Below are 25,614 nucleotides of genomic sequence, written 5' to 3' on the forward strand. Positions count from 1 at the left end.
TAGTCCCAGGATACAGCCTCACCCACCACTGGTTGGCACCAGCCCTGGGATCCCATGAGCCCTGGCCCTGCCCACTAGAGAGCAGACACTAGCCCCTGGGTATACCGCAGCCCTGTAGCCACCTGTGTCAGGACCCAGCCTGTAACCCAGTGGGTCAAAACCAGGCCGAGAACACCCACCCTCCACCCAGTCCCACCCACCAGCAGGACAGCATTAGCCTGGGAACTCCTCAGGGCTCTGCAGCCAGCTGCCTCATGACATGGCCCTGCCCACCAGTGGGCCAGCACCAGGACCAGAACGCCCCAGGCTGCAGCCAACCACACCAGAGTCGGAGGCCTCTGCATTAGGCAGGGTCTGGCAATCAACCGGTCTTGGACTTTCTGGTCCCAGCACGCCCAGAGTAGTCAGCCATGCTGACCATGCTTATCAGAATGCCCACAGGAGTCAGCGTGTCATAAGGGCCCATGCAGTGCATATACAGGGCACCCCTAGAGCATACAGCTCTGGTGACTAGAGGGGAGTCTGCTGCTCAGCCCCGTAGAATGTCTCTTACATAAGGTCACTTATCTAAGATTGGTAAACCGAACCAACCTATGAAATACATAGAAGTAAAAACAAAGAACTAGGCAAAATAAGGCAACAGAGGAATATGTTCCAAAGGAAGCATTCTACCCAATAAGACTGCAAGGTAATGACTGTAAAGATGCTCAAAGAACTCAGGAGAAGAATGAACACAGTGAGAGGTTAGAAGTTTCTAACAAAGAGTTAGAAAATATAATGAACAAGCAAGCAGAGCCAAAAAATACAATAATTGAAATAAAAGGAATTAACAGTAGGTTAGCTGATACAGAGGAACAGATCAGCAAACTGGTAGACAGTGTAGTCAAAATCACTCAAACTGAAGAGAAAAAAGAAAAAGAATTTAAAAAAATCAGAACAGTTCAAGAGAACTCTGAGACAACTTTAAGTGTACCAACATTTGCATTGTAGAGGTCCTGGAAGAAGAGAGCACGGAAGGAGCAGAGGACGTATTTGAAGACATAATAGCTGAAAACGACCCTAATCTGGGAAAGGAACCAGACATCCAAGTCCCAGAAGTACAGAAAGTCCCAAACAGACTCAATCCAAAGATTTCCACTCAAAGACACATTATAATTAAAATAGCAAACATTAAGGATAAAGAGAGAATTTAAAAGCATCAAAGGAAAAGCAACTAGTTACGTTAAAGGAAAATCCCATAAGGCTATCAGATGACTTTTCAGCAGAAATTCTGCAGGCCAGAAGGAACTGGCACCATGTATGTAAAGTGATGAAAGGGAAAAAACCTACAACGAAGAATACTATACCCAGCAAGCCTTTCATTCAGATTTGATAGAGAGATTAAGAGTTTTTTACAGACAAGCAAAGCTAAAATAATTCAGTACAACAAAACCAGCTTTATAAGAAATGTTAAAGGGAATTCTCTAAGCAGAAAAGAAAAAGTAACAACTAGAAAAATGAAAATTAAAAAAGGAAAAATTTCACTGGTAAAGACAAACATACAGTAAAGATAGTAGATCAGTACTATCTACTAGAAAGATTAACACAAAAGTAGTAAAATTATCTGTATCCATAATAAGTAGTAATGAATACACAAACCAAAAAACGTAAAATATGATGTCAGAAACATTAAATGTAGGGAGGGTAAAAATTCAGGGTTGGTAAAATGTATTCAAAATTAAGAGATCAGCACTTAAAATAATCATGTATAAACATAAATAGACTGGTATACATAAACCTCATGGTAACAACAAACCAAAAATCAGTAATAGATACACACACAAAAAAGAGAAAGGAACCCCAAAATAACACTAAAGATAGTCATCAAATCACAGGGGATGAGAGCAAAACAATGAGGAACAAAAAAGAGCTACAAAAACAACCACAAAGCAATTAACAAAATGACAATAAGTACATACCTATCAATAATTACTTTACATGTAAATGGACTAAATGCTCCAATAAAAAAACATAGGGTAGCTAAATGGATACAAAAACAAGACCCACAGTGCTGCCTAAAAGAGACTCACATCAAATCTAAAGGCACACAAAGACTGAATGTGAGAGGATAGGAAAGGTGCACCTAAATACATAAAGCAAACATTGACAGATATAAAGGGAGAAATGGACAGTTACACAACAAGAGTAGGGGACTTTAAAACCTCGCTTACATCAATGGACAGAGATAAATAAGGAAAATAAGTAAGGAAACACTGGCCATAAATGACACATTACAAGAGATGGATTTAATAGCTATATACAGAATAAACACACAAACACACATATGTTTGTGTGTATATATATACATATATATATATATGTAATATTTCACCCAAAAGCAGAACACACATTCTTTTCAAGTTCACATGGAACATTCTCTAGATCACTTGCTAGGCCACAAAACAAGTCTCAGTAAATTTAAGAGAAAAGTAAAATCATATCAAGCATCTTTTCCAACCACAATGCTATGAGACTAGAAACCAAATACACAAAAAAACTGTAAAAAACACACAGCACAGAAGACTAAACAATATGTTATTAAACAACCAATGGGTCACCAAAGAAATTAAAGAGGAAATCAAGATATACCTGGAGACCAATGAAAATGAACACAATTATCCAAAATCTGTGGGATACAGCAAAAGCAGTTCTAAGAGGTAAGTTTATAGTGACAAGCCTACTTAAGGAAACAAGAAAAATCTCAAATAAACAAACTAACCTTATATCCTAAGGGAACTAGAAAAAGAAAAATAAAACCGAAAGTTGGTAAAGAAATCATAAAGATCAGAGCAAAAATAAACTAGAGACTAAAAAGCAATAGAAAAGATCAATGAAACCAAGAGCTGATCTTTTTAAAAGATAAGCAAAGTGGATAAACCTTCAGCCGGACTCATCAAGGAAAAAAGAAACGTACAAATAAATTTTTTTAAAAAAATGAGAAGAGAGAAGTTACAACAAACAACACAGAAGTATAAAGGATCTTAAGAGACTACTATGAACAATTATACACCAAAAGAACCACCTGGAAGAAATGGAAAAATTTTAGAAATGTACACTCTCCTAAGACTGACCCAGAAATACACAGAAAATATGAACAGACCAATTACTAGTAATGAAATTGAATCAGTAATCATAAAACTCCCAACAAACAAAAGTCTAGGACCAGACAGCTTCACAGATGAAGTTGACCAAACATTTAGAGAAGAGTTAATACCTATCCTTCTCAAACTATTACAAAAAATAGCAGAGGAAGCAACACTTACTAATTCATTCTACGAGGCCAGTATCACCCTGATACCAAAAGCAGACGACCATAAAAGAAGACAATTACAGGCCAATATCACTGATGAACATACATACAAAAATCCTCAACAAAATATCAGCATACCAAATTCAACAATACATTACAAGGATCACACACCATGAGCAAGTGGGATTTATTCCAGGGATGCAAAGACCAATTTGGTATTTGCAAACCAATGTGATACATACACCACATTAACAAACTGAAGAATAAAAGTCATATGATCATCTCAACAGAAGCAAAAAAAGCCTTTGACAAAATTCAACATTTATGATAAAAATTCTCCACAAAATGGCTATAGCGGGAACATACCCCAAAGTAATAAAGGCCATATATAACAGACCCACAGCTAACATCATATTGAATGGTGAAAAACTGAAACAATTTCCTCTAAGATCAGGAATAAGACAAGGATGCCCATTCTGCCACTTTTATTCAACATGGTATTGGAAGTCCCAGCCACAGCAATCAGAGAAGAAAAAGAAATAAAAGGAATCCAAATTGGAAAGGAAAAAAACTGTCACTGTTTGCAGATAACACCATATTATACATAGAAAATCCTAAAGACAGCACCAAAAAGTTATGAGAACTCACCAATGAATTCAGTAAAGTTGCACAATACAAAATATACAAAATCTGTTGCATTTCTATAAACTAACAACAAACTGCCAGAGAAATTTTAAAAACAATCCTGTTTATAATCGCATCAAAAAGAATAAAATACCTAGGAATAAATCTAACAAAGGAGGTAAGACTCGACTCAGAGAACTGTAAGACACTGATGAAGGAAACTGAAGATTAAACAAACAAATGAAAAAATATACCATTCTCGTGAATTAGAAGAATATTGTCAAAATAACCACACTACCCAAGGCAAACTACAGATTCAATGCAATAAAATCAAACTACCAATGGCATTTTTCACAGAACTAGAACAAATAATTCTAAAATTCATTAGGAAACATAAAACACCCAGAATAGCCAAAACAATCTTGAGAAAGGAGAACAAAGCTAGAGGTATCATACTCCCTGATTTCAAACTATACTAAAAACTACAGTAATCAAAACAGTATGGTAGTGGCACAAAAACATACACACAGATCAATGGAACAGAATAGACAGCCCAGATAAACCTATGCTTTTATGGTCAATTAATCTATGCCAAAACAGGCAAGACTATATTGTACAATGAAGAAAAGACTGACTCTTCAGTAAATGGTGTTGGGAAAAGTGGACAGCTACATGGAAAAGAATGAAACTGGACCACTTTTTCATACCATATACAAAATTAAACTGAAAATGGATTAAACACTTAAATGTAAGACCTGAGACCATGAAAGTCCTAGAGGAACACACAGGCAGGAAACTTTGACATCAGTTTTAGTAATATTTTTGGGGTCTGTTCCCTCAGGTAAAGAGAACCAAAGCAAAAATAAACAAATGGGACCACATCAAACTAAAAAGATTTTGCATAGCAAAGGAAACCCTCAACAAAATGTAAAGGCAACCTACTGAATGGGAAAGGGTATTTCCAAATTATATATTTGGAAAGAGGTTAATATCCAAGATGTATAAATAACTCAATATCCAACAAACAAACAAACAAACAAAAAATGGAATTAAAAAATGGGCAGAGGATCTGAAGAGCCATTTTCCCAAAAGGGACATACAGATTGCCAACAGACACACGGAAAGATGCTCCACATCACTAATCATCAGGGAAATGCGAGTCAAAACCACAATGAAATATCACCTCACACCTGTCAGAATGACTACAATGAAAGGGACAAGAGATATCAAGTGTTGGTGACGATGTGTAAAAGGGGGAACACTCATGCACTGTTGGTGGGCATGTAAATTGGTGCAGCCATTGTGGAAAACAGTATGGCGCTGCCTCAAAAATTAAACATAGAACTACCATTTGATCCAGCAATTCCACTTCTGGGTATTTTTTACCCAAAGAAAACAAAAACACTAATTCAAAAAGATATATATGCACCCTTAAGTCCACTGCAGCATTACTGACAACAGCCAAGATATGGAAACAACCTAAGTGTCCTAGATGAATGAATAAAGATGATGTGGTACACACACACACACACACACACACACACACACACACACACAGTTACATACAATGGAATTATTACTCAACCACAAACAAGAATGAAATCTTGCCATTTGTGACAGCAGGGATGGACCTAGAGGGTATTACAGTAAGTGAAACAAATCAGACAGAGAAAGACAAATACTATATGATTTCACTTATATCTGGAATCTAAAAAACAAATGAACAAACATAATTAAACAGAAACAGAATTATAGATACAGAGAATAAACAAGTGGTTCTCACAGGGGAGGGGGTTGGGGAGATGAGAGACATAGGTGAGGGAGATTAAGAGGTACAAACTTCCAGTCACAAAGTAAATGAGTCATGGTTATGTTATGAAATGTACAGTGTGGGGAATACAATCACACAACTATAATTATGTAATATCTTTGTATGTTGACATATTGTAACTAGACTTATCCTAGTGAACATTTTGAAATATGTAGAAATGTTGAATCAGTATGTTGTGCTCCAAGAACTAACAAAGTATTGTAGGTCAATTATATTTCAGAAACAAACAAACAAATTCTTAGAAAAAGAGATCAGATTTGTGGCTACCAGAAGCAGGGAGTAGGGGGAGGGAGACTGGATGAAGGTAGTCAAAAGGCGTAAATTTCCAGTTTAAGTAAGTACTAGGGGTATAATGTGCGACATGATATATATAATGAACACTGCTCTGTGCTATATATACAAGTTGTGAAGAGAGTAAATCCTAAGAGTTCTCATAGTAAAAAAAAAATTTTTTTTGTTTCTTTAATTTTTTATCTATATGAGATGATGAATGTTTACGATCTTATTGTGGTATTCATTTCATGATGTATGTAAGTCAAATCATTATGCTCTACACCCTAAACTTAGTCCTGTTATGTCAATTATATCTCAATAAAACTGGAAAAAATAAATAAATGAACCATGGAAATAGGGAAAAAGTTGTTTTTCACTATTAAGAAAATAAAAATGAAGTCACAAAATAGGAGGAAAAGTCATATTGATAAAAGAATTATATCCATTATAAAAAACACAACTCAATAAGATGAAAACTAACCCAAGTAAAAAAAAAAAAAAAAAGTGTGCAGGGCTTCCCTGGTGGCACAGTGGTTGAGAGTCTGCCTGATGATGCAGAGGACACAGGTTCGTGCCCTGATCCGGGAAGATCCCACATGCTGCGGAGCGGCTGGGCCCGTGAGCCATGGCCGCTGAGCCTGCGCATCTGGAGCCTGTGATCCGCAACGGGAGAGGCCACAAAAGTGAGAGACCCGTGTACCGCAAAAAAAAAGGAAAGTGTGTAACAATGATTATAAAAAACTAACAGAAAAATCCTTTGATTATAGAAACAAAATAAAAAGTCCCTACTGAGGAAATATAAAATAAAAGATATGGTTTTTGACTTCAAAAAAACAAAAACAAAAGGACAAAAATACAAGGTTGGAAAAGAACAAAGAAAAGAAAATGCTAGAAAAATTAAGTTACTGCTTACTCTTCGTCTGGGCTGGGGGAAGCCATCTCTGTGTCGTCTTCTTGTTCGGGAACGTGCCTGGATTCCCTGTCCTTTATTCAGTGGGTCAAAGGATTCTATGACATCCAAGAGAAAGCATAATGTGAGATAAATCACTCACAGACTTAAATAAACACTTAGGGTGAAGGAGAAAATATCAGGTAATCATCACTATATTCATTATTTTGTTTATGATAAAATATGGACTTTACTTATATACGTAAGAAAACAAGGAGATACAGCATGTATAAAAACTTAATTATCTCGCAAAAAAAAAAAAAAGGGGGGGGGCTTCCCTGTTGGCACAGTGGTTGAGAGTCCACCTGCCAATGCAGGGGACACGGGTTCGTGCCCCAGGCCGGGAAGATCCCACATGCCACGGAGTGGCTGGGCCCGTGAGACATGGCCGCTGAGCCTGCGCATCCAGAGCCTGTGCTCCGCAACAGGAGAGGCCACAACAGTGAGAGGCCCGTGTACCGCAAAAAAAAACCCCAAACTTTATTAACAATCAAGAAAAACCCCTATATGATTACTGTGGGAAACTTAAAACAACAACAAAAACAAATTAACCCCTTATAAAGAATAATATGGTATGAATTAATACCTTCAAAGGCAGGGACCATTTGTGCCCTAGATAGTTATCATACATTATAACTGCTTCATTATGCCAATTCAGAGTTGTACGAATATTCTAATAAAGGACTTTGAACAGACAGGTTACACTGCACAAACCTGATGGAAAATCTGCTTCCAGATCCTGTTCAGTTTCCCCTTTTGAGAACTGCTTCACTTCTAAATCAGCCTCTTGCACAGTATTTGACTTTAAGGCATAATGATTTAATTCTTCCTCCCAGCTATGTGGAGTAGATACTGCCTCTGATTCAAGATCACCACTGTAAGTACTTCCTTGGTCTGAAATATACAGAAAAACAAACAAGCCCTCAAAATGAGATAATACACTTGACATACTCAGAAACCTCTCTGAAACCCTAAATACCAAAAAGTCAGGTATGGTTGCTGGACAATTCCATAGGTACACTCAAGAATGAAGTAACTTGTTCACCAATATCACAGAACTAGATTTATATTCTTGGCACACACTTCAGAGCATTATTTCAATTAATCCTTAAAACCAATATCTGAGGTAGCTTTTATTAGTCTCTTTACAAATTAGCACAAAATCATAGATGTCTGATGCCCCTTACAAACAGCTAAAATTGCAAATATTAAATCCAAGGATGCTAATACTTTATGGGTTTGTATCACTAACAGAGGATAATATTTCTAAGATTCAAAATACATTTACAATTACAAACCTTTTTCAAATATCTTGGTGTCTAGAAAGAGCTCCTGTTCAGAAGTTTGGGATCCTAAAGAAAAAGAAAAGCACATAATAAGTCAATTTATATGTATACAAAAAACAAACCGCATCTCAAATGAAATGACTGCACTAGGGAGGTTCTACGTAAATAGTCTTTATATGCAGAAAAGAATGGTTCATTAATAAAAGTCAGGCATTAGTGATAAATACAGTTAAATTACAATTGATAACAGTGGTTACACTTCTAGATAGCAAGCGGTATGAAAGAAGTCATGGCAAGAGAGACCTTTATTTTGGATTCTGTGCTATCTGAAATTCTTTTTTTTTTTTTAACCACAACACACAATATTGATTTACTCACAGGTTGACAAATCTGTTTTAAATTGCTTTTTCCTTCCCTAAATAAAATATGCTTTACCATGCAGTGGAAAGCCGACAAACTTAGAATATAAATACATGAGCAATCAGCACATGGAACTAAACAGAACAAAGTTCTATCAATTATAAACTACTGTAATTTTTGTTTGTTTGTTTTTGGGCCACACCATGCAGCATGTGGGATCTCGGTTCCCCGACCAGGAATCGAACAAGTGCCTTCTGCAGTGGAAGCGCAGAGTCTTAACCACTGGACCGCCAGGGAAGTCCCTATAAACTACTTTAAAAGTAAAGAGTTTAGGGAATTCTCTGGCTGTCCAGTGGTTAGGACCCGGAGCTTTCACTGCTGGGGTCCAGGTTCAATACTTGGTCAGGGAACTAAGATCCCACAAGCTGCACAATGTGGCCAAGAAAAAACAAAAGAAAAAAAAAAAAGGAAGAAGAAAAAAAGTAAAGTGTTTGAAGATTTAAAGTATTAAAAAAAAGATTTTTTAAAAAACCAAGGAAAATTGTCTCTTTTCCCTGAAATCAAAGATAAATGAGCCAGATCCTTTCAGTTGGAATTAATTTCTCCCCCCTTTATATTTCTAAACCATTTGATTTTAATTACACTATGATGATTAAAACTATCTGTCTTGAAGCTCAGTCTAAAGTTTTTCTGTTTGACTGAACTGTAGGCAAAGGCAAAGTCACAATATTTGTATAGAGGAAACATTTGATAAATGCTGACTAACATGAATGGAGAAGCCAACCTAGAATGAGGTTTCTCATCAGGAATTGCTGGAACTTGCAAAATAAGTATCAGAAATTAGAAGATCAAGCATAGGTGCAGTACTCTTTTTATTTATTTATTTACTTACTTACTTACTTTACTTACTTATTTATTTATTTATTTTTGGCTGCGTTAGGTCTTCGTTGCTGTGCGTGGGCTTTCTCTAGTTGCGGCCAGCAGGAGCTACTCTTTGTTGCGGTGCACGGGATTCTTGTTGCAGTGGCTTCTCTTGTTGCAGAGCGCAGGCTTCAGTAGTTGTGGCTTGCAGGTTCTAGAGCGCAGACTCAGTAGTTGTGGTGCATGGGTTTAGTTGCTCTGCGGCATGTGGGATTTTCATGGACCAGGGCTCGAACCCGTGTCCCCTGCATTGGCAGGCGGATTCTTAACCGCTGTGCCACCAGGGAAGCCCAAGGGCAATATTCTAAGACTTTAAAATCCACATATAAATGGGTCAGAATTGAGATTATACACTAAAGAGCAAAATGAGACCAGAAACTTTGGGATAATAACAAAAAGCTTTGTACCCATCTCTCAGAGTACATCTGATTTAAAAACGTACTGGCAACACAACAGAAAAGTTGACAGTAGTTTTTTCAAATGCTGTAGTGTTCAGAAAACCAGCTAGAATGTATTACGCAAAATGAGAACCCAGTGGCTAGCTTTATAAAAACCATCACAGAAAAAAAAAATTATCAGGAAAGAGTAATTTCTTGGTTCATCAATGATATATGAAAAGGCCACTGTGGGCTTCCCTGGCGGCACAGTGGTTAAGAATCCGCCTGCCAATGGAGGGGACACGAGTTCGAGCCCTGGTCTGGGAAGATCGCACATGCTGCAAAGCAACTAACCCATGCACCACAACTACTGAGCCTGTGCTCTATAACCCGCGAGCCACAACTACTGAAGCCTGTGCACCTAGAGCCTGTGCTCTGCAACAAGAGAAGCCACTGCAGTGAGAAGCCCACACACCACAGTGAAGAGTAGCTCTTGCTCACCGCAACTAGAGAAAGCCCACGGTGCAGCAATGAAGACCCAATGCAGCCAAAAATAAAATAAATTAAATAAAAAAAAAAATACGCCATTGCAAAAATTCACCTATACATTTCAACTCCCTTTAACACCATTTCCTTTATCTCTTCTTATATCCAAAAATCAAGGCAGTGCTAAATAAGGCTGGAAACCTTTCTGGAATTTATACTACCGAGTTCTGGTTAAAATCCTTTCTTTGGAGTCAGACAAACCTGGATTCAACTTCTGATTCCATTATTTCCTGATTTCATAACCATGGCAAGCCTATTTTCCAAAAGAGGAATCTAAAGTAAACAGTACCTCACTCATAGGGTTGTTGTGAAAATTAAATGAGGTGACACACACAGTGCATTTAGGACAATGCCTAGAGTACGGCAAGCACATAAATGTTAATTACTGTTCATTATTCTACACTCATAAAGTGGTATTTATCTATAGGTTATTTTGAACCAAATGGTTTTCCACCCTAAAATTCTTTTTACCTTCTACCAACATGCTGATTATTTTACAACAGTAATTTTTATCTGGAGACCATGGCTTTGACTGCAGGGGATAAAACTAGAACATGATCATGAAACATGGATTTATAAGTTATTTTTCTGGAATCACTAAGAACTAGAAACCGTATCGATTTCTTTCATAAACAGGATAGAGTTCCAGAGTTATCAACAAGCTTAACAAGCCCATAGACTTCATATTTAAAAACAAATAAAGCTTTTAGAAACTCCTTGACTGCCTAATACTTAAAATTACATGAGCTACCTAAAAATTTATAGGTGTGTTTTTCTTTTTTTACTTTAAAATTATACCAACCTCCCTGAGATAGAGTCTTTTCCTTCTCTTCATCTTCTGCAATCATTTCTGCCATCTCAAGAAGATCAGCTTCAAAAGGATGTGAGGGAAGTTTTTCCTTAATGTCTTCAATACTCTCAGTGACTTTATCTTCATTATCCATTGAGGATGGAATAAGCATAGGGACAGGCATCTGAAAGACCAAGGATAGACTGAAGAGTTTCTTGGTCGACCATCAAAACTATTATTTGTGGGATCATTTAAATATAAAAATTATTAATAAACAAATTCAAGATATTTCTATTGCTAATGGTTAAGATAGTCTTGCTAGTTTGTTTTTATAAGACTGCAGCCATTTAAATAGAAATTCAGTAAGTGCTTTTCTGGATACTTAACATGTCTCTGATTCATCTAAAAGAATAATTAAGTAATGAGTTTTTGTTTTGTTTTTGACTACATTTCTTGCTTAATATTTTCACACAAGTGTTTCTCTTAAGAATTCAGTACCGAGAAAATATATATTTCCAATAAAAAATGAATACATTTTTCTTTAACGAAAAGTCAGAATCCTGTAAATCACAGTATTCCTCTTTTCATTCTTGCTACAATCTAGGATTCTAGCATTCACACACTGTTTCTGATCTTTTTCTATGTTAGTGGTCTTTTGTGTTTAAAATGTTTTTAAAAAGCTAAATCATAACCTCCTCTGACAAGGCAGGGTACAAATAGAAGCAGTCCTTTATATATTCCATATTTAAGTAATATAACAGTATGATTAATAGCCAACCAGAGTCAGGTATATTTTACCAACAAGTAAAAAGTATTTTTATGGAGCTGTCAAATCTTAATTGAGAAAAATGCATACTAAATTAGGCTTAATCTCTAAATGATTACTCACTGGAACTGGAATTCCAAATGGGACTGGGGCATACTGAGTATAAAGATGAAGAGGTATAGGTACGAACACTGGTACTGGAACTGGCACCACAATAACTTGGGGCTGAGTTGGAGTGTCTTCTAATGGAAGAAAAAAAGAAAACCCACAAAAAAACAAAGAGGGTTAGAAACGACATTTTAATTTAAAAAAATTTTTTAGGTATATGAAGACTTATAATTCAAAAGAAGTGTAATTTTAATTAAAAAAAATTTTTTAAAGCATGTGGACATTTACAGTTCAAAAGAAGTATCTATGAGGGACTTCCCTGGTGGCACAGTGGATAAGACTCTGTGCTCCCAATGCAGGGGGCCCAGGTTCAATCCCTGGTCAGGAAACTAGATCCCACAAGCATGCTGCAACTAAGACCTGATGCAACCAAATAAATAAAATTAAATTAAAAAAGAAGAAGTATCTATGATACTAGGAATTCACAGAAAGGAGAAATAGCAAGGCTTGAGTATAACAGCACTAAAAAAAGTGGGCAACACAATAATTATCAGTGATACGAGGATAAGATGAATGAAGGATATAACTTGGATGGATAAATGGAATAGTTATCTTAGAAGAAAGGTATAGAAGACTTAACATGAATAAGTAGTGTATGTTAAAGAGGAGACTGAATAGGTAGAAGGGCCATTTTTGTGAGGCTATAATACACATTTAAAATCATTAGACAGTGGGGAACTACTACAGATTGGTTAGCACAAAGTAATGTGAGGAAAATGGCTTTAAAAAGATTAATTTGGCTGCCATCTTCACATGGAATAGAAAGTATACAATGTGGGAGGCAACTACAATATATAGAGCTAAGAAGATGAGGGCCTGAACTAGGGTGGTTATGATACCTGCAGGAAAAAAAATATACACAGCAGAGGTTCTAAGATATTTTTTAAAAAAAGGAAACAGAACTTTGGGAACTAACTTAAACATGAGTAGGGAAAAAGTGGGAAGGATGGAGGTAGAAATCATTCAATTACTTAACAACTATCTACAGAGTCTTTTCTGTAGGCCAGAAAAGTATGTTAGATAACTGTAAAATCATTAATGTAAGAGAAAAGTAATGCTAGTAAAAACAAGTGAAAAGCTGACAATTTGACTAGGGTTAGAAGTGGGAAATAATATGGGATCAATTTTACCATGGTGCAGTGGACATAAAAAAAAAGTTATCTGATTAGAGATGTCTGATAACCAAGCTACATAATGCTGAACTGTCACTATTTTGGGATTGACATGTACACATTGCTATATTTAAAACAGATAACGAGGACCTACTGTAAAAAAATGATAAATAAAAAAAATATTTTAAAAAATGACTTTTTTATAAAGTCACTATTGGTACAATAAAAATACAGGACTAAGTCATCTATAGCTCTGCTGTTCAACATGATCCGTGGATCAGCAGCACTGACATTGCCCAGGAACTTAAAAGATGCAAAACCTCAGCACCACTAAATGAGAATCCACTTAGTAACATTCCCAAATAATTCATATGCATATTAATGTTTGAGAAGTACTGGCCTAGAGGATAACCTTCCAGATCTAAGAATCTAGGATTCCTTTCCACTTTAAAAATTCTGGGATTTTCAGATGGCAGCATGCCAGAGACCCAATTCTCTAGGGAAACAAGCAAAGTTGGTGAAAACCTAAAAAATAACCATTTAATAAATTCTTTGGAAATTGTCCCAAAGGCATACAGCAAATGGAGAAATATTTATTCAAGAAAATCTACTAAATACAGTAAAAACAGTAGGCATCTGTGACTTTTCATCTGCTACCTGCTCCACACCCCTGCCTCAGCCAGCTAAACATGATAGAAACTCCACTCTGGAATGGGTGGGACCAGAAAGAATGGGCTCCTCTTCCTTCAGCTCCCATCAAGGGTTACTGTATCTCACCAGGAGGGACAGGCCACCATCATTTCTTATCCCCTCAAACTCCAGGTTAAAGAGGTTAATTTCCTAGTGAGTACAGCTACCACCCACAAAGAGAAAACCTACTATAGGAACAGCAGGCCAAGAAAACTAGGGTACGAACTACCTTCACCCCAGATCACTTGTAAGGCAGAGATTCCATGCTAGGAGAGGCAAGTTGAGGAGATCAGAAGCTCACACCATGCCCACCATTCAGAAAAGTAGTAACTCAAAGAGAGTAGAGGCAGTTCATAAGAAAAGAAAGCCCTAAAGCTCTCCCCAAAGGAACTGACATTATTTGAAATAGAGTGTGGAAAAGTTCAAACCTAAGGGTGCTCTGGAAAACAACAGTTCCTCTTAACTAAGACCCTGTTTATATAATTCCAAAGTCTATGCTTACCCATAATACTACACTATCATGAATAAGGAAATTAAATGAAGCATTCAGAGTATGGTATTATCAACTACCTTCTCTTTGCCATAACTTGTTAAGTTGATGAAAATACCTAACCCACAGGGATATCGTGAGAACTCAATTGGGCAGCGAATATAAGCAACCAAACACAACACCTATAAAATAGAAGGCACTTAATTAATGTAACCAGATCCCACATCACTTTCCCCTAGGAAAAATTAAATGAAGAAAGCACAAGGAACACACCTGTCTGGCATTCTTTGTTTTGGGTATGTGGTTTGCAAGAAGTGGCCTTGGTCTGTGTGATGGGTTTGCACAATAAAGCTTTATTCTTCAAAAGTCTTGGAGGCTGGGAAGGTGGCAGTTTGAGAGCATCTGTTTGTGTACTTGCCTAGTAAAAAAAAAAAAGTCAGAAACCAAAAGCTTATCATTAATTACAAGAAACATTATAAATATTATATTTCAAAATATAATTTCAAAAGAAATACTATATTGGAATTACTTGGAAGACACAGAATATAAATATTCAACTAAACATGTAAGGAATATAATATTCCTGAAATATCAATAGCAATAAAGGAATATTTTGATAACTATATATTGACCCTGAATGTATCTAATTACCAGTTCTGTTTACCAAGAAAAATGCTGTTTGTATTGTGACATACTGTTGATCAATAACAATGGTGGGGCTTCCCTGGTGGCACAGTGGTTGGGGGTCCGCCTGCCGATGCAGGGGACACGGGTTCGTGCCCCGGTCCGGGGGGATCCCGCGTGGCGCAGAGCGGCTGGGCCCGTGGGCCATGGCCGCTGAGCCTGCACATCCGGAGCCTGTGCTCTGCAGCGGGAGGGGCCGCGGCAGTGGGAGGCCCGCGAACCGCAAAATAAATAAATAACAATGGTGGTTGAGCTTAAAATGAGAACTGTTGTTTCTTGACTGAGTTAAGTCTTAAAAGAATTAGTTTCAGGCTTCCCTGGTGGCGCAGTGGTTGGGAGTCCGCCTGCCGATGCAGGGGACACGGGTTCGTGCCCCAATCCGGGAAAATCCCACATGCCGCGGAGCGGCTGGGCCCGTGAGCCATGGCCGCTGAGCCTGCGCGTCCGGAGCCTGTGCTCCGCAATGGGCGAGGCCACAACAGTGAGAGGCCCGCGTACCGCAAAAAAAAAAAAAAAAAATTAACTAGAATAGGATCACTTATGATCATTTAAGTTACCTGAAAAAAGATGACATGAAAATTATCCCAGAGACCAGTTAACACTTTAAAAATGCCACAGTTCTAGTCATAAGTTTTTCTCATTATTTATTTTTTTCTCTTTTTAAGAGACAAAGCACAAAAATATTGAGTTTTTTTTAAAAAAAAAGAATGCTTATTTATAGCATAATCTACACTGAGTGGGAAATAAACTATATTTTATAAGTACTTTATTTACAGTCTGACTATGTTACAAAATGCCCCCCAAACCTTTTATGCCTGAATTCTGTACAATTTACTTTAATTCTGTACAATTAAAAAATAACAAAAACAAAAACCTTCAGTAACTATTATATAGTTACTATTATATAGATACCAAGCATTCAAAGAAATTAAAGTACATAAAAGACCTAACTAAATAACCAGAAAATCCTGTTCCTGAACTCATGCAATTTGTTTTATATAACAAACAAAACATAAAGGAGGGCAAATCAGCTTAGACATATTCATACTGCATAAAAAGGGAAAAGACAGTGGCAATACCAATAAAAATAATAAAACTTACATCCCCAATGATTTTCGCTGTTACTGTTGGAACTGCACCTGATATAAATAAAAACATAATGTAGGATCTTATTATTTAAACATTAGTATTAAAAGCTGATATTTGGAAAAAACACACAAAGTTTCATAATAAAAACATGTATTATCTTACTTTAATTCAGGGGAAGAGTAACACCTAAAGCCTAATATGAGAAAAAGAGATCTGGAAACTACAAAAACACTGTTTAATGCCATAGCAGCACATAGTGAGCCACCATTCCTAATATGAATGTGACAAACACATGAAAATGAACACTGACAAAAAAAAGTAGAGAAGCCTTATATTCAACCTCAAAAAGGCTAGATAAATGCTTTCAAATCAAGTCATACCTTGTAAGACACTGTTAGAATTCACTGTGGGCTGAGCAGCAGGAGCACTTGCTAATGATACTACATTAGCTATAACTGGAGTTGAATCTTTTCTGTGAGATGGGGGCCCTGATGAAGCAGCTGGCACCATGGAAACACTTCCTGATTAAAATAAACAAAAATAAGAAAATCTCATGTAATTTATATGCACATACACAGAACCAACATTTCAAGGAGGTTAAACAATGCTTTTAGGTTAGAGTAAATTCTGTTGGAGCCAAGTGTCACTTCAGGATTAACTGGATTTTTTTCTGTTTTTTAATTAGTGAACCTTGAAAGTATTCCATGTACCTTCTCTTGCCTAACTATGTATGTGGTATATTTAAAAGGCTATGTGATTTAGATTCTATGTTCTTTCTCTCAAATCCTTTTCTAAGGAAGTCAAGATGTATATCTTCAATTATAAAACATTAACTGCTATTCTTCCCCATAAAGTTCTTACAGAGTTTATTTGACTCAACATGCTCAGAGAAAACTAAAAGAACTCGTTTTTACAGGGCATTAATCTAAGGTGTTAAACAAAAAGAGATCTAAATGTTAATGTCATTTGAATAGAATGAAATTTATGTTTCATGAAATTATTGACAACTACTTAATGTTCTCAACTTGTAGAACAGTAGTTAGTCCCTGGCATTGACCAAAGACTAAAGTTTAATTTTACCTGCATTATTTTGTGAAGGTGGGTCACACATACTTTGCTGATTACAGAACATCAAGATACAAAGCAGGTTACAGAAATGTTTCATTTCTCCCCGCCATTTCAAGGACTCACTGAGCTTACCCTGTCGCTTACAACCATCACATTTGGCCATCTGAAAAAGAAACAGAAGATAGTAAAGAAGTAAAAAACAAACTGTCTATGGTCTGATGGAATAAAAGCAGGCCACAGGTAACAAGTGAGGAAATTTACTTAGAATTTAGGTCACAAAAATGAAGGTTAACTATCCTGGGGGGAGGGGCAATATAGAGGTAGGGGACTAAGAGGTACAAACAATTATGTATAAAATAAGTTATAAGGATATACTGTACAACACAGGGAATACAGTCAATATTTTATAATAACTATAAATGAAGTAAAACCTTTAAAAAATGTGAATCACTATATTGTATACCTGTTAACTTATATAATATCATACCTCAACTATAATTCAGTTTTTTAAAAAATGAAGGTTAACGATCCTAAATTTGGAAATAATTACTTACCTATCAACTATTTTGTACAACATTAAAAAAGGTCACATTATAGAGATGCCAATAAATAGAAATTTTAAAATAAGTGAAATGGAAATAGACCGATCTTCCTTAAAGACATCAGAACACAATTCATTTTAGTTAATAAATGAATATAATTTTAAATATTTTAATGTTTTAAGACTGATATGTCTTCTACAAGGAAATTAAAAACAAATGTAACTTCAATGACATTAAAGTCTTTTTAAAATCTTATATTAATACTAGAGGAGAACAGAATACATTTAATACTTAAAAGTTTTAAATCATTAATTGCCCTTCACACTATTTGAAAGAAAAAAAGAAGGGAAAAATATGCCCTGACTTGAAAAACCCAGGAATGTGAATTATATTTACCTGATAGAACAGAACTGTATATTTGGACATGCACTCTTCACAACAAAACTCTTCTACTTTCCCCCCTAAATTATTCTGTACCAATTTGGGAGATGTCTGTAAACAATAACTGCACATTTTACAGTGATTTCCCCAGCGTTTTGCCAAGTCATGTTTATAAAGCAATTTGCAACCTAAAAAAATCAGAGAAGATAAAATTAACATTAGGGAGAAATAATAAGTATCTACATCTTTAATTTAAATGTCCTACAACAAAGTTTGCACATTTGGGTTCTCACCAATTAGTAGATCAAGAGATCAATTTAGAGGATTAATACTATCATTTTCTGTTTTTAAACGAAGTAAGACAGCAGAGCAAATATTACAGTGCATCATATATGGTAAAAGTCAGTTTTGTTTCATGAAACTTTTGTTTTATTTGGGTATGTGAACATACACTGGGTCACAATGTAAAATGTATGTCTTGTTTGTGTCGTGGTCAAAAGGTTTGAAAGCCACTAGCCTAGGAGGCTAATCCTGCATGGTTTTAGAGTAAAACAAAACATTCTAACCTTATAGTCATCTAAATAAGGAAGACACTGATTCACATATTCAGATCATTTATATTCAGAAACATAATGGATGTTTAAAACAATAAAAGTAGTATCTTAGGATGCTACCAAAATTTAAGCAGTTCCCTTTAGAAATAAATACAAGAACTAAAGGATCCCTATCAACCTAATAACTAACATTAAATGTTTTTCACATCACCACCATTTTTTGCTATACACATTGAAGAGATTTTTCTTCATTTTAACATCTATATAATATGAAGAATTAGATCAGAGAAGAGAGAACCAAGTATAAACAAAACAAAAAGGTTTTGGTGTTATACACAAAAGATAAAATAAACTTACACAGTGACAGCTTAAATCATCAACTACTTTTGAAACAACAAACATGCTCAGTAGGTAAGATAATCTTCTATCTTTACCTTCACTACAGAATGACTTGTCAGCACCTGAGAATCGCACAGTCTCCTTTACAATTTTCTCAATTTTACAATATTCACACATTGCCATTAAATTATTTATTTTCTTATATTCATCAGAACAATTTTTGCCACAGAACTGAAACATTTTACCCTGCAAAGAAATAATCATTAAGTACTAATTAAACATTTGGTTTATCTTGTGGAAATCTTTATCCCTCTTATTTTCAAAACAAATAGTGTATTTCTGAAAGGTGAAAAGCCAGAAATAAGTTTACAGATAGACCAGTTTATACTCGAACCCTCTATCATGCTCCTTTACTCTACCTTATAATCAAGAAGTTCTGGTTTTGTGGCAAAGAGACGGTTACAGTGCTGACACTTGAGTTTTACAACACTTCGTGCAAACCCAACATGTTGGGATTGGGCAGCAAGACGCTGGAGACCAGCTGCAGCAGAGCTACTGATGGAGGTGGGAGAAACAGCAGAGGTGTTACCGCCTCCTGCTGACACTGTTGAACCTGTAGGGATGCTTACAATTACTTGGCCCTGAGACAAGGGCACCACTGAAGAATTCATTCCTGCTGGTTTGTTGAACAAATTCTGAAAGAAGAAACAAACAAAAAGATCAATCTACTCATTTGTTCAAACAAGAAGGTACTGAATACCTACCTATGTCAAGTACAGTTCCAGGCACTTAACATACATTTGTGAAAAGGCAAACATCCCTGCCTTTGAGCAGCTTATAGCTGAATGGGGGGAGTGATATTTATATTAAAAAATGAAATAATTTAATAATATTCTTTAAAAATAATATCCTCCCAATAGATAATCTAGGTAATAATAGTACCATTTAATTTCACAGAAGGCAATTAAATAACATGCCTCCAAAAATAGGATGGACCAAAGAACTCAAGTTTAAAAAGACTGAGGTAGAAATTTAGGCAATCCACGCACTTAGCAACCACCTAATAAGTTTACTTTACTATCACAGGCAACTAACTGGAGAAAAGGAAGAGTCCTGAAGCCATACCTGGAAAGCTACCACACAACTGTAGCTGCAGAAGTTGCGAATACTTCCATCTGACATGGCTAGGTGATACTGAGGGATTGCTGAGGTTTTGCAACTGTTACACTGAACTTGTACACCTTAGCAAATCAAAATAAAAGCTGATGAGTAATACAAATGTAAACAAATGTATGAGAAAATAAGTATTATATGATACATGAAAATTCAAGGGCCAAGTCAAGTTGCAGGAACTGAAATTAAACTTAGTTACCTCACATATAGACAAAAACTAACAACGTCAGAAATATTTCTGTTTATTTAAAGTCGTCACAGTCTACACCCTGAAACTAAAAAATAAATGAATCTTGAAATAAATCAGGTATAGATAAAGAAAATACATTTTAAAAGCCATAAATTCTTTTGGTAAGAAAGAATGCACAAATAGGCGCAACTAAATAAACATAAAATAAGCAATCAAGATAACAGGTGATATTTTACAACACAGATCTGAAGTATTTTAAATTTGCGTTAAAAATCAACTAAATTTGGACAAAAATCTGCACTATAACAACAAAGCAATAACCATAAGTTATTCAACTATTATATTTATAAAGTTTATGAAACCAGTATTACCTGCAGAAGTAACCATTTTAACTCTGTAAGCAGATAAGCAATTAACAGAACAGAAAAGCTCTGTCTTTCCCAAGCTATTGGTATTTTCAATCATTTCTGCTGAGGATCTCAATGATTTGCAAAGCGCACATGGTGTAATTTTGGCTGATTTCTATTAAGAGAATAAAATAACATTCATTTTTACCAAGTTACAAGTAAAAGCATAACTCTTTGAAATGTTTATACTTAACACTGTTGAAATATTTTAAATTAGTGGCTTCCAAACTTTTATGATTACAATCCTCAGTAAGAAATAAATTTTACAAAGTGACCCAGTAACACATACTTCTGAGGTTTTGTGTTTGTGTATTAAACATGTATGTATATAAAACTGAAAGGTTTTATAAAACAATATATATCATGATAACATGTGATGCACTTTGATATTTTTCCACTCTACTCTACTTCATTAAAAAATATGTTGGGCACAACCTAGCAATTAATTTTGGGATCTATTAATTTGTTATAACTATAGTTTTAAACACACTATTTTAGCCTTCCCCTAAGATAAGGTTACGGGGTTAAGTACAAAATACTATGTATAAAATAAATAAGCTGCAAGAATATATTGTACAAAACCTCCAAACAAACAAAAAAACCCACTATTTAAAAAATTACACAACAGGGAATTCATGCTCTTACACTATTCAAAGAATTGGAAGAACTTCCCACAAAAGGTGCTATATATAGCAATGAAATGTGAATCCAAGGAAATTAATAAACTTACTAGAAAATTCACACTCAAATATTCTACCACTAATAATAACAAAGCACAGGGACTTCCCTGATGGTCCAGTGGTTAAGACTCCGCGTTTCCACTTCAGGGGGCGTGGGTTCGATCCCTGGTCAGGGAACTAAGATCCCGCATGCCGCGTGGTGCAGCCAAAACAAATAATAACAACAACAAAGCACACTCTAAGCAATAAAGTGGGAGGAAACTTTGCATATCCCAAGTGTCCAAATATAAGCAACGAAAGAGTCTGTTATCTTAAATTTCCACTCAGTGATTTAGTAGCAAATAATGCTAAATACTATTAACATGTCATACATTCAGGATAACTTATAAGGTATATCCAGCACCCATTAAGATAATTTCAAGATCTCTATGTCCTCTTCAACGATAAGTCTGTTATACTTACTATTAAAATAAATACATATTCAAGTGAGCATATTCCTACATTCTGGAATCTCTTCTGTATCTCCAACCCTATTTCTCCTTTCCTCCTCCAACAGGACTGCAAACACAAACTTCATTTATAAGAATTAGGTCAAGAGTTATCTCTGAAACTATCAAGTAGAACTGACCTTGCTTCCACTGTGCCCCTCTACATCCCATAACACTTCTATCGTAACATCTCTACACACTTGTATCTCCCCCAGGGGACATGTAACACCTCAAAACAGGAATCACATCTAATGTTTGTTGAATAAATTTTATATAAGGAAGAAAAGAAAAGTAGCAGAAATGACCATCTTCAATGTTCCAGGTTCTATACTAGGTGCTTTCTCATTCTTACTTCATATAATCCTAAAAACATCCCAGTGACATTGCTAGTATATACCCATTTACAGATAAGAAAATGGACTCGGGGAGTTTAACTGCTTTCCCCAAGGTTAAATTCTATTTGAACAGAAAGTCTGGGAATCAAACCAAGATCTGCTTTACTTCTAAATCCACGTTCTTTCTCTAAACCACAGTACACACTAATATGTGAAAATTGTAATAGGTATTGGCTAAATTAAAAGTAATAAATTTAAAATTAAGATATTTCAAAATACTTCTCTTATGGAATGTATACCACCTTTCAATGGACTGAATCAAAGTAACTTTTAGAATGTGATACAATATCAGGAAAACTGTCCTTTGTACAAGAATATAGGTAATGAAGATATTGGGTTTTTCCTCCCCTTTGAGAACAAAAACAAGGTGTTTCTAAGGAAGAAATAAATAGTAATTAACACTAATCCCTTTTAATGTGCTTGTATATTAACAAGAAATAAATTGAAACACTAGAATGTTTAAAATTACAAAATCATTGCAAAGTTTTAAGAACATTTAAGAGAAATTTCCAAATTAACATTATTAAATTCACCAATTTTGGTAAACTGTATAAAAATTTACTATTCTAAGAAAAAGAATGATCAGCAAATGCAGTGAAACAGGAAAATATTGTAAAACTGAAAATGTAAAAAGTTCTTACTATTCCTTTGGGTTTACCAATTTTAAAATTGAACTTTTGATCAAAATTTACTAACAAAATATAAATCTAGTATAAATAAAACTGCCAACATTGCTAATTATTGGAGAAATGCAAATCAAAACAAACCACAGTGAGGTACTACCTCACGCCAGTCAGAATGGCCATCATTAAAAAGTCTACAAATAACAAATGCCAGAGAGGGTATGGAGAAAAGGGAACCCTTCTACACTGTTGGTAGGAACGTAAATTGCAACCACAGTGGTGCAGCCACTGTGGAAAACAGTATGGAGGTTCCTCAGAAAACTAAAAGTAGAATTACCACATGATACAGCAATCCCACTCCTGGGCATATATCCAAACAAAACTGTAATTCAAAAAGATACATGCACCCCTATGTTCACAGCAGCACTATTAACAATAGCCAAGACACGGAAACAACCTAAATGTCCATCAACAGATGAATGGATAAAGAAGATGTGGTACATATATACAATGGAATACTACTCAGCCATAAAAAAGAACGAAATAATGCCATTTGCAGCAACATGGATGCAGCTAGAGATTATCACACTAAGTGAAATAAGTCAAAAAGAGAAAGACAAATACCATATGATATCACTTATATGTGGAATCTAAAATCTGACACAAATGAACCTATCTATGAAACAGAAACAGAATGAGGGACATAGAGAATAGATTGGTGATTGCCAAGGGGAATGGGAGTGGGAGAGGGATGGATTGAGAGTTTGGGATTAGCAGAAGCAAAGATTAGAAGGTATACACCAAAATGATGGGACTGGGTAACTCTGAGAGACGCCTAATTTTTTCTTCTTTGTGCTTTTCTGCATTTTCAAAATCTTGTTCAAAAACATTAATCATATTTTAAATAAAATAATCCATACCCTAAAAACATGTATCGATATTTCAAATGCATTAAGAGAAATACAGTCTGCCCTCCATATCCCTGGGTCCCACATCTGCAGATTTAACCAAATGCAGATCGAAAATATTCCAGGAAAAACAATTCCAGAAAATTCCAAAAAGGAAAAGAATTTGCTGCACACTGGCAACTATTTACATGGCATTTACATTGTATTAGGTATTATAAATAATCTAGAGATGATTTAAAGTATGCAGGAGAATGTGTGTAGGTTATATACAATTACTATACCATTTTATATAAGGGACTTGAGCACTCTCAGATTTTGATATCCTCAGGGTTCCTGGAACCAATTCCCCATGGATACTGAGGTACAACTGCATATGGTACTTATAAAACTCTATAACAAGAGTTTTTTAACACACATGCATTTGAAAAATACTATTTACATGCAAAAAATATTAATTAAGCTAGTAACAAGAAATTAATATTTTTGTGACATTTTCATAAATAATTTCTATCAAAAAAATTCAATCCTTCTGGAAGGAACAAAGACGTCAGGATTAAATATGGTCATGTACCTGCTTATATGCTGTGACACACGTGGAACTACAAAACTTCTTAGCCTGTCCCTCTATCTGGAGCATGTGGCATTGTCCAGAGCCACTGTAGCAGTAACCCCCACAGTTTTCACAACAGTTCATGGTGAGGTTGTTAGCAGAGCGAAACTTAGAAAAGCAGGCATCACTGCAAAGTTTATGTACCACATTCTGGTAATTAACTTCATGTCGAATCTAGGAATTATAAAGTAATAACTTAGAAACAACAAGCAAAGACCATCAAAAGCTGTCCTTTAAGCACAAATATCAGACTCCTTCCCCCACTAAAGTAAAAAGATAACTTACAACAGCATTCTTCTGACACATGCTGCATTTGGTTGAAATGCTATTCGTATTTATGGTAACAATAGGTTTTCTTTTCAGTTCATATGTTGACAAACATGACTGACTACAAAAATCTTTACTAGTGGTGGTATTTTCAAACTGGGCACTGATCACATCCTTTGGATTTAAAATGTCTCTAAAAATGACAACAAAGATAAAATAAGCCATAGTATAATTCATTTTTTTCTTTTTTGTCAACTAAAAATATCAAATAAAACAAAGGCAATTAAAAGTGTAGGGAAAGGGCATTGGTATTTAAATCTGAAAACCTGGGTTTTCTTGAATAAAGTGATAAATCACTTTGATCCTCAACCTCTGTTGTATAAAATGAAACTAATACACGGCTTAGTTCATAGAACTGTTGTGAGGATTAGTACACTATGTTTCAAGATTAAAAAGATATACATCAAACATTTATCATTCACTATCTCTAGTAGGTAGGATTATAGAAGATTTTCATTTTCTTCCTTAGGCTCTCCTATATGTTCAAAAATACTCTTTAACATTACACTTGAAAAATTTTAAAGTCACTATCTTTTAAAAGTAGGAATACATTTCAAACTACACAGTGCATATTCTAGCATGATTATATAAAATTGAACATTTCCAGATCTAAATAATTCAATTTGTAAGCATTAGCAGTAAAAGACAATGAAGATTAAAACCCTAAGGATTAAGACTCCCTAC

At 35.3% G+C, this 25,614-nt stretch overlaps 1 protein-coding gene across 8 annotated transcripts in view; it reads right to left on the minus strand.

Annotated features, from left to right (window-relative positions):
- The window catches only part of ZMYM4 (zinc finger MYM-type containing 4), a 176,373-nt gene that overhangs the window by 23,650 nt on the left and 127,109 nt on the right, over nucleotides 1–25,614 (minus strand). For 5 of the 8 annotated variants that reach the window (XM_082833567.1, XM_082833572.1, XM_082833568.1 and 2 more), the window contains 16 exons: nucleotides 24,889–25,063; nucleotides 24,565–24,777; nucleotides 20,864–21,014; nucleotides 20,255–20,370; nucleotides 19,549–19,824; nucleotides 19,225–19,375; nucleotides 18,252–18,424; nucleotides 17,326–17,476; nucleotides 16,626–16,766; nucleotides 16,258–16,295; nucleotides 14,746–14,890; nucleotides 12,136–12,254; nucleotides 11,259–11,430; nucleotides 8,265–8,318; nucleotides 7,681–7,860; nucleotides 6,931–7,025 (listed from right to left, as the gene is read on the minus strand). In XM_082833567.1, the coding sequence (XP_082689693.1) occupies nucleotides 6,931–7,025; nucleotides 7,681–7,860; nucleotides 8,265–8,318; nucleotides 11,259–11,430; nucleotides 12,136–12,254; nucleotides 14,746–14,890; nucleotides 16,258–16,295; nucleotides 16,626–16,766; nucleotides 17,326–17,476; nucleotides 18,252–18,424; nucleotides 19,225–19,375; nucleotides 19,549–19,824; nucleotides 20,255–20,370; nucleotides 20,864–21,014; nucleotides 24,565–24,777; nucleotides 24,889–25,063 (2,350 nt within the window). Of the gene's footprint in view, nucleotides 1–6,930; nucleotides 7,026–7,680; nucleotides 7,861–8,264; nucleotides 8,319–11,258; nucleotides 11,431–12,135; nucleotides 12,255–14,745; nucleotides 14,891–16,257; nucleotides 16,296–16,625; nucleotides 16,767–17,325; nucleotides 17,477–18,251; nucleotides 18,425–19,224; nucleotides 19,376–19,548; nucleotides 19,825–20,254; nucleotides 20,371–20,863; nucleotides 21,015–22,041; nucleotides 22,138–24,564; nucleotides 24,778–24,888; nucleotides 25,064–25,614 lie in introns of all 8 variants that reach the window. The other 3 variants (XM_082833573.1, XM_082833571.1, XM_082833570.1) reach the window with 3 other exon arrangements.

This window comes from Leucopleurus acutus (genome assembly GCF_964270905.1).
Source record: "Leucopleurus acutus genome assembly, chromosome: 2".
In the NCBI taxonomy this organism is placed as follows: domain Eukaryota; kingdom Metazoa; phylum Chordata; class Mammalia; order Artiodactyla; family Delphinidae; genus Leucopleurus; species Leucopleurus acutus.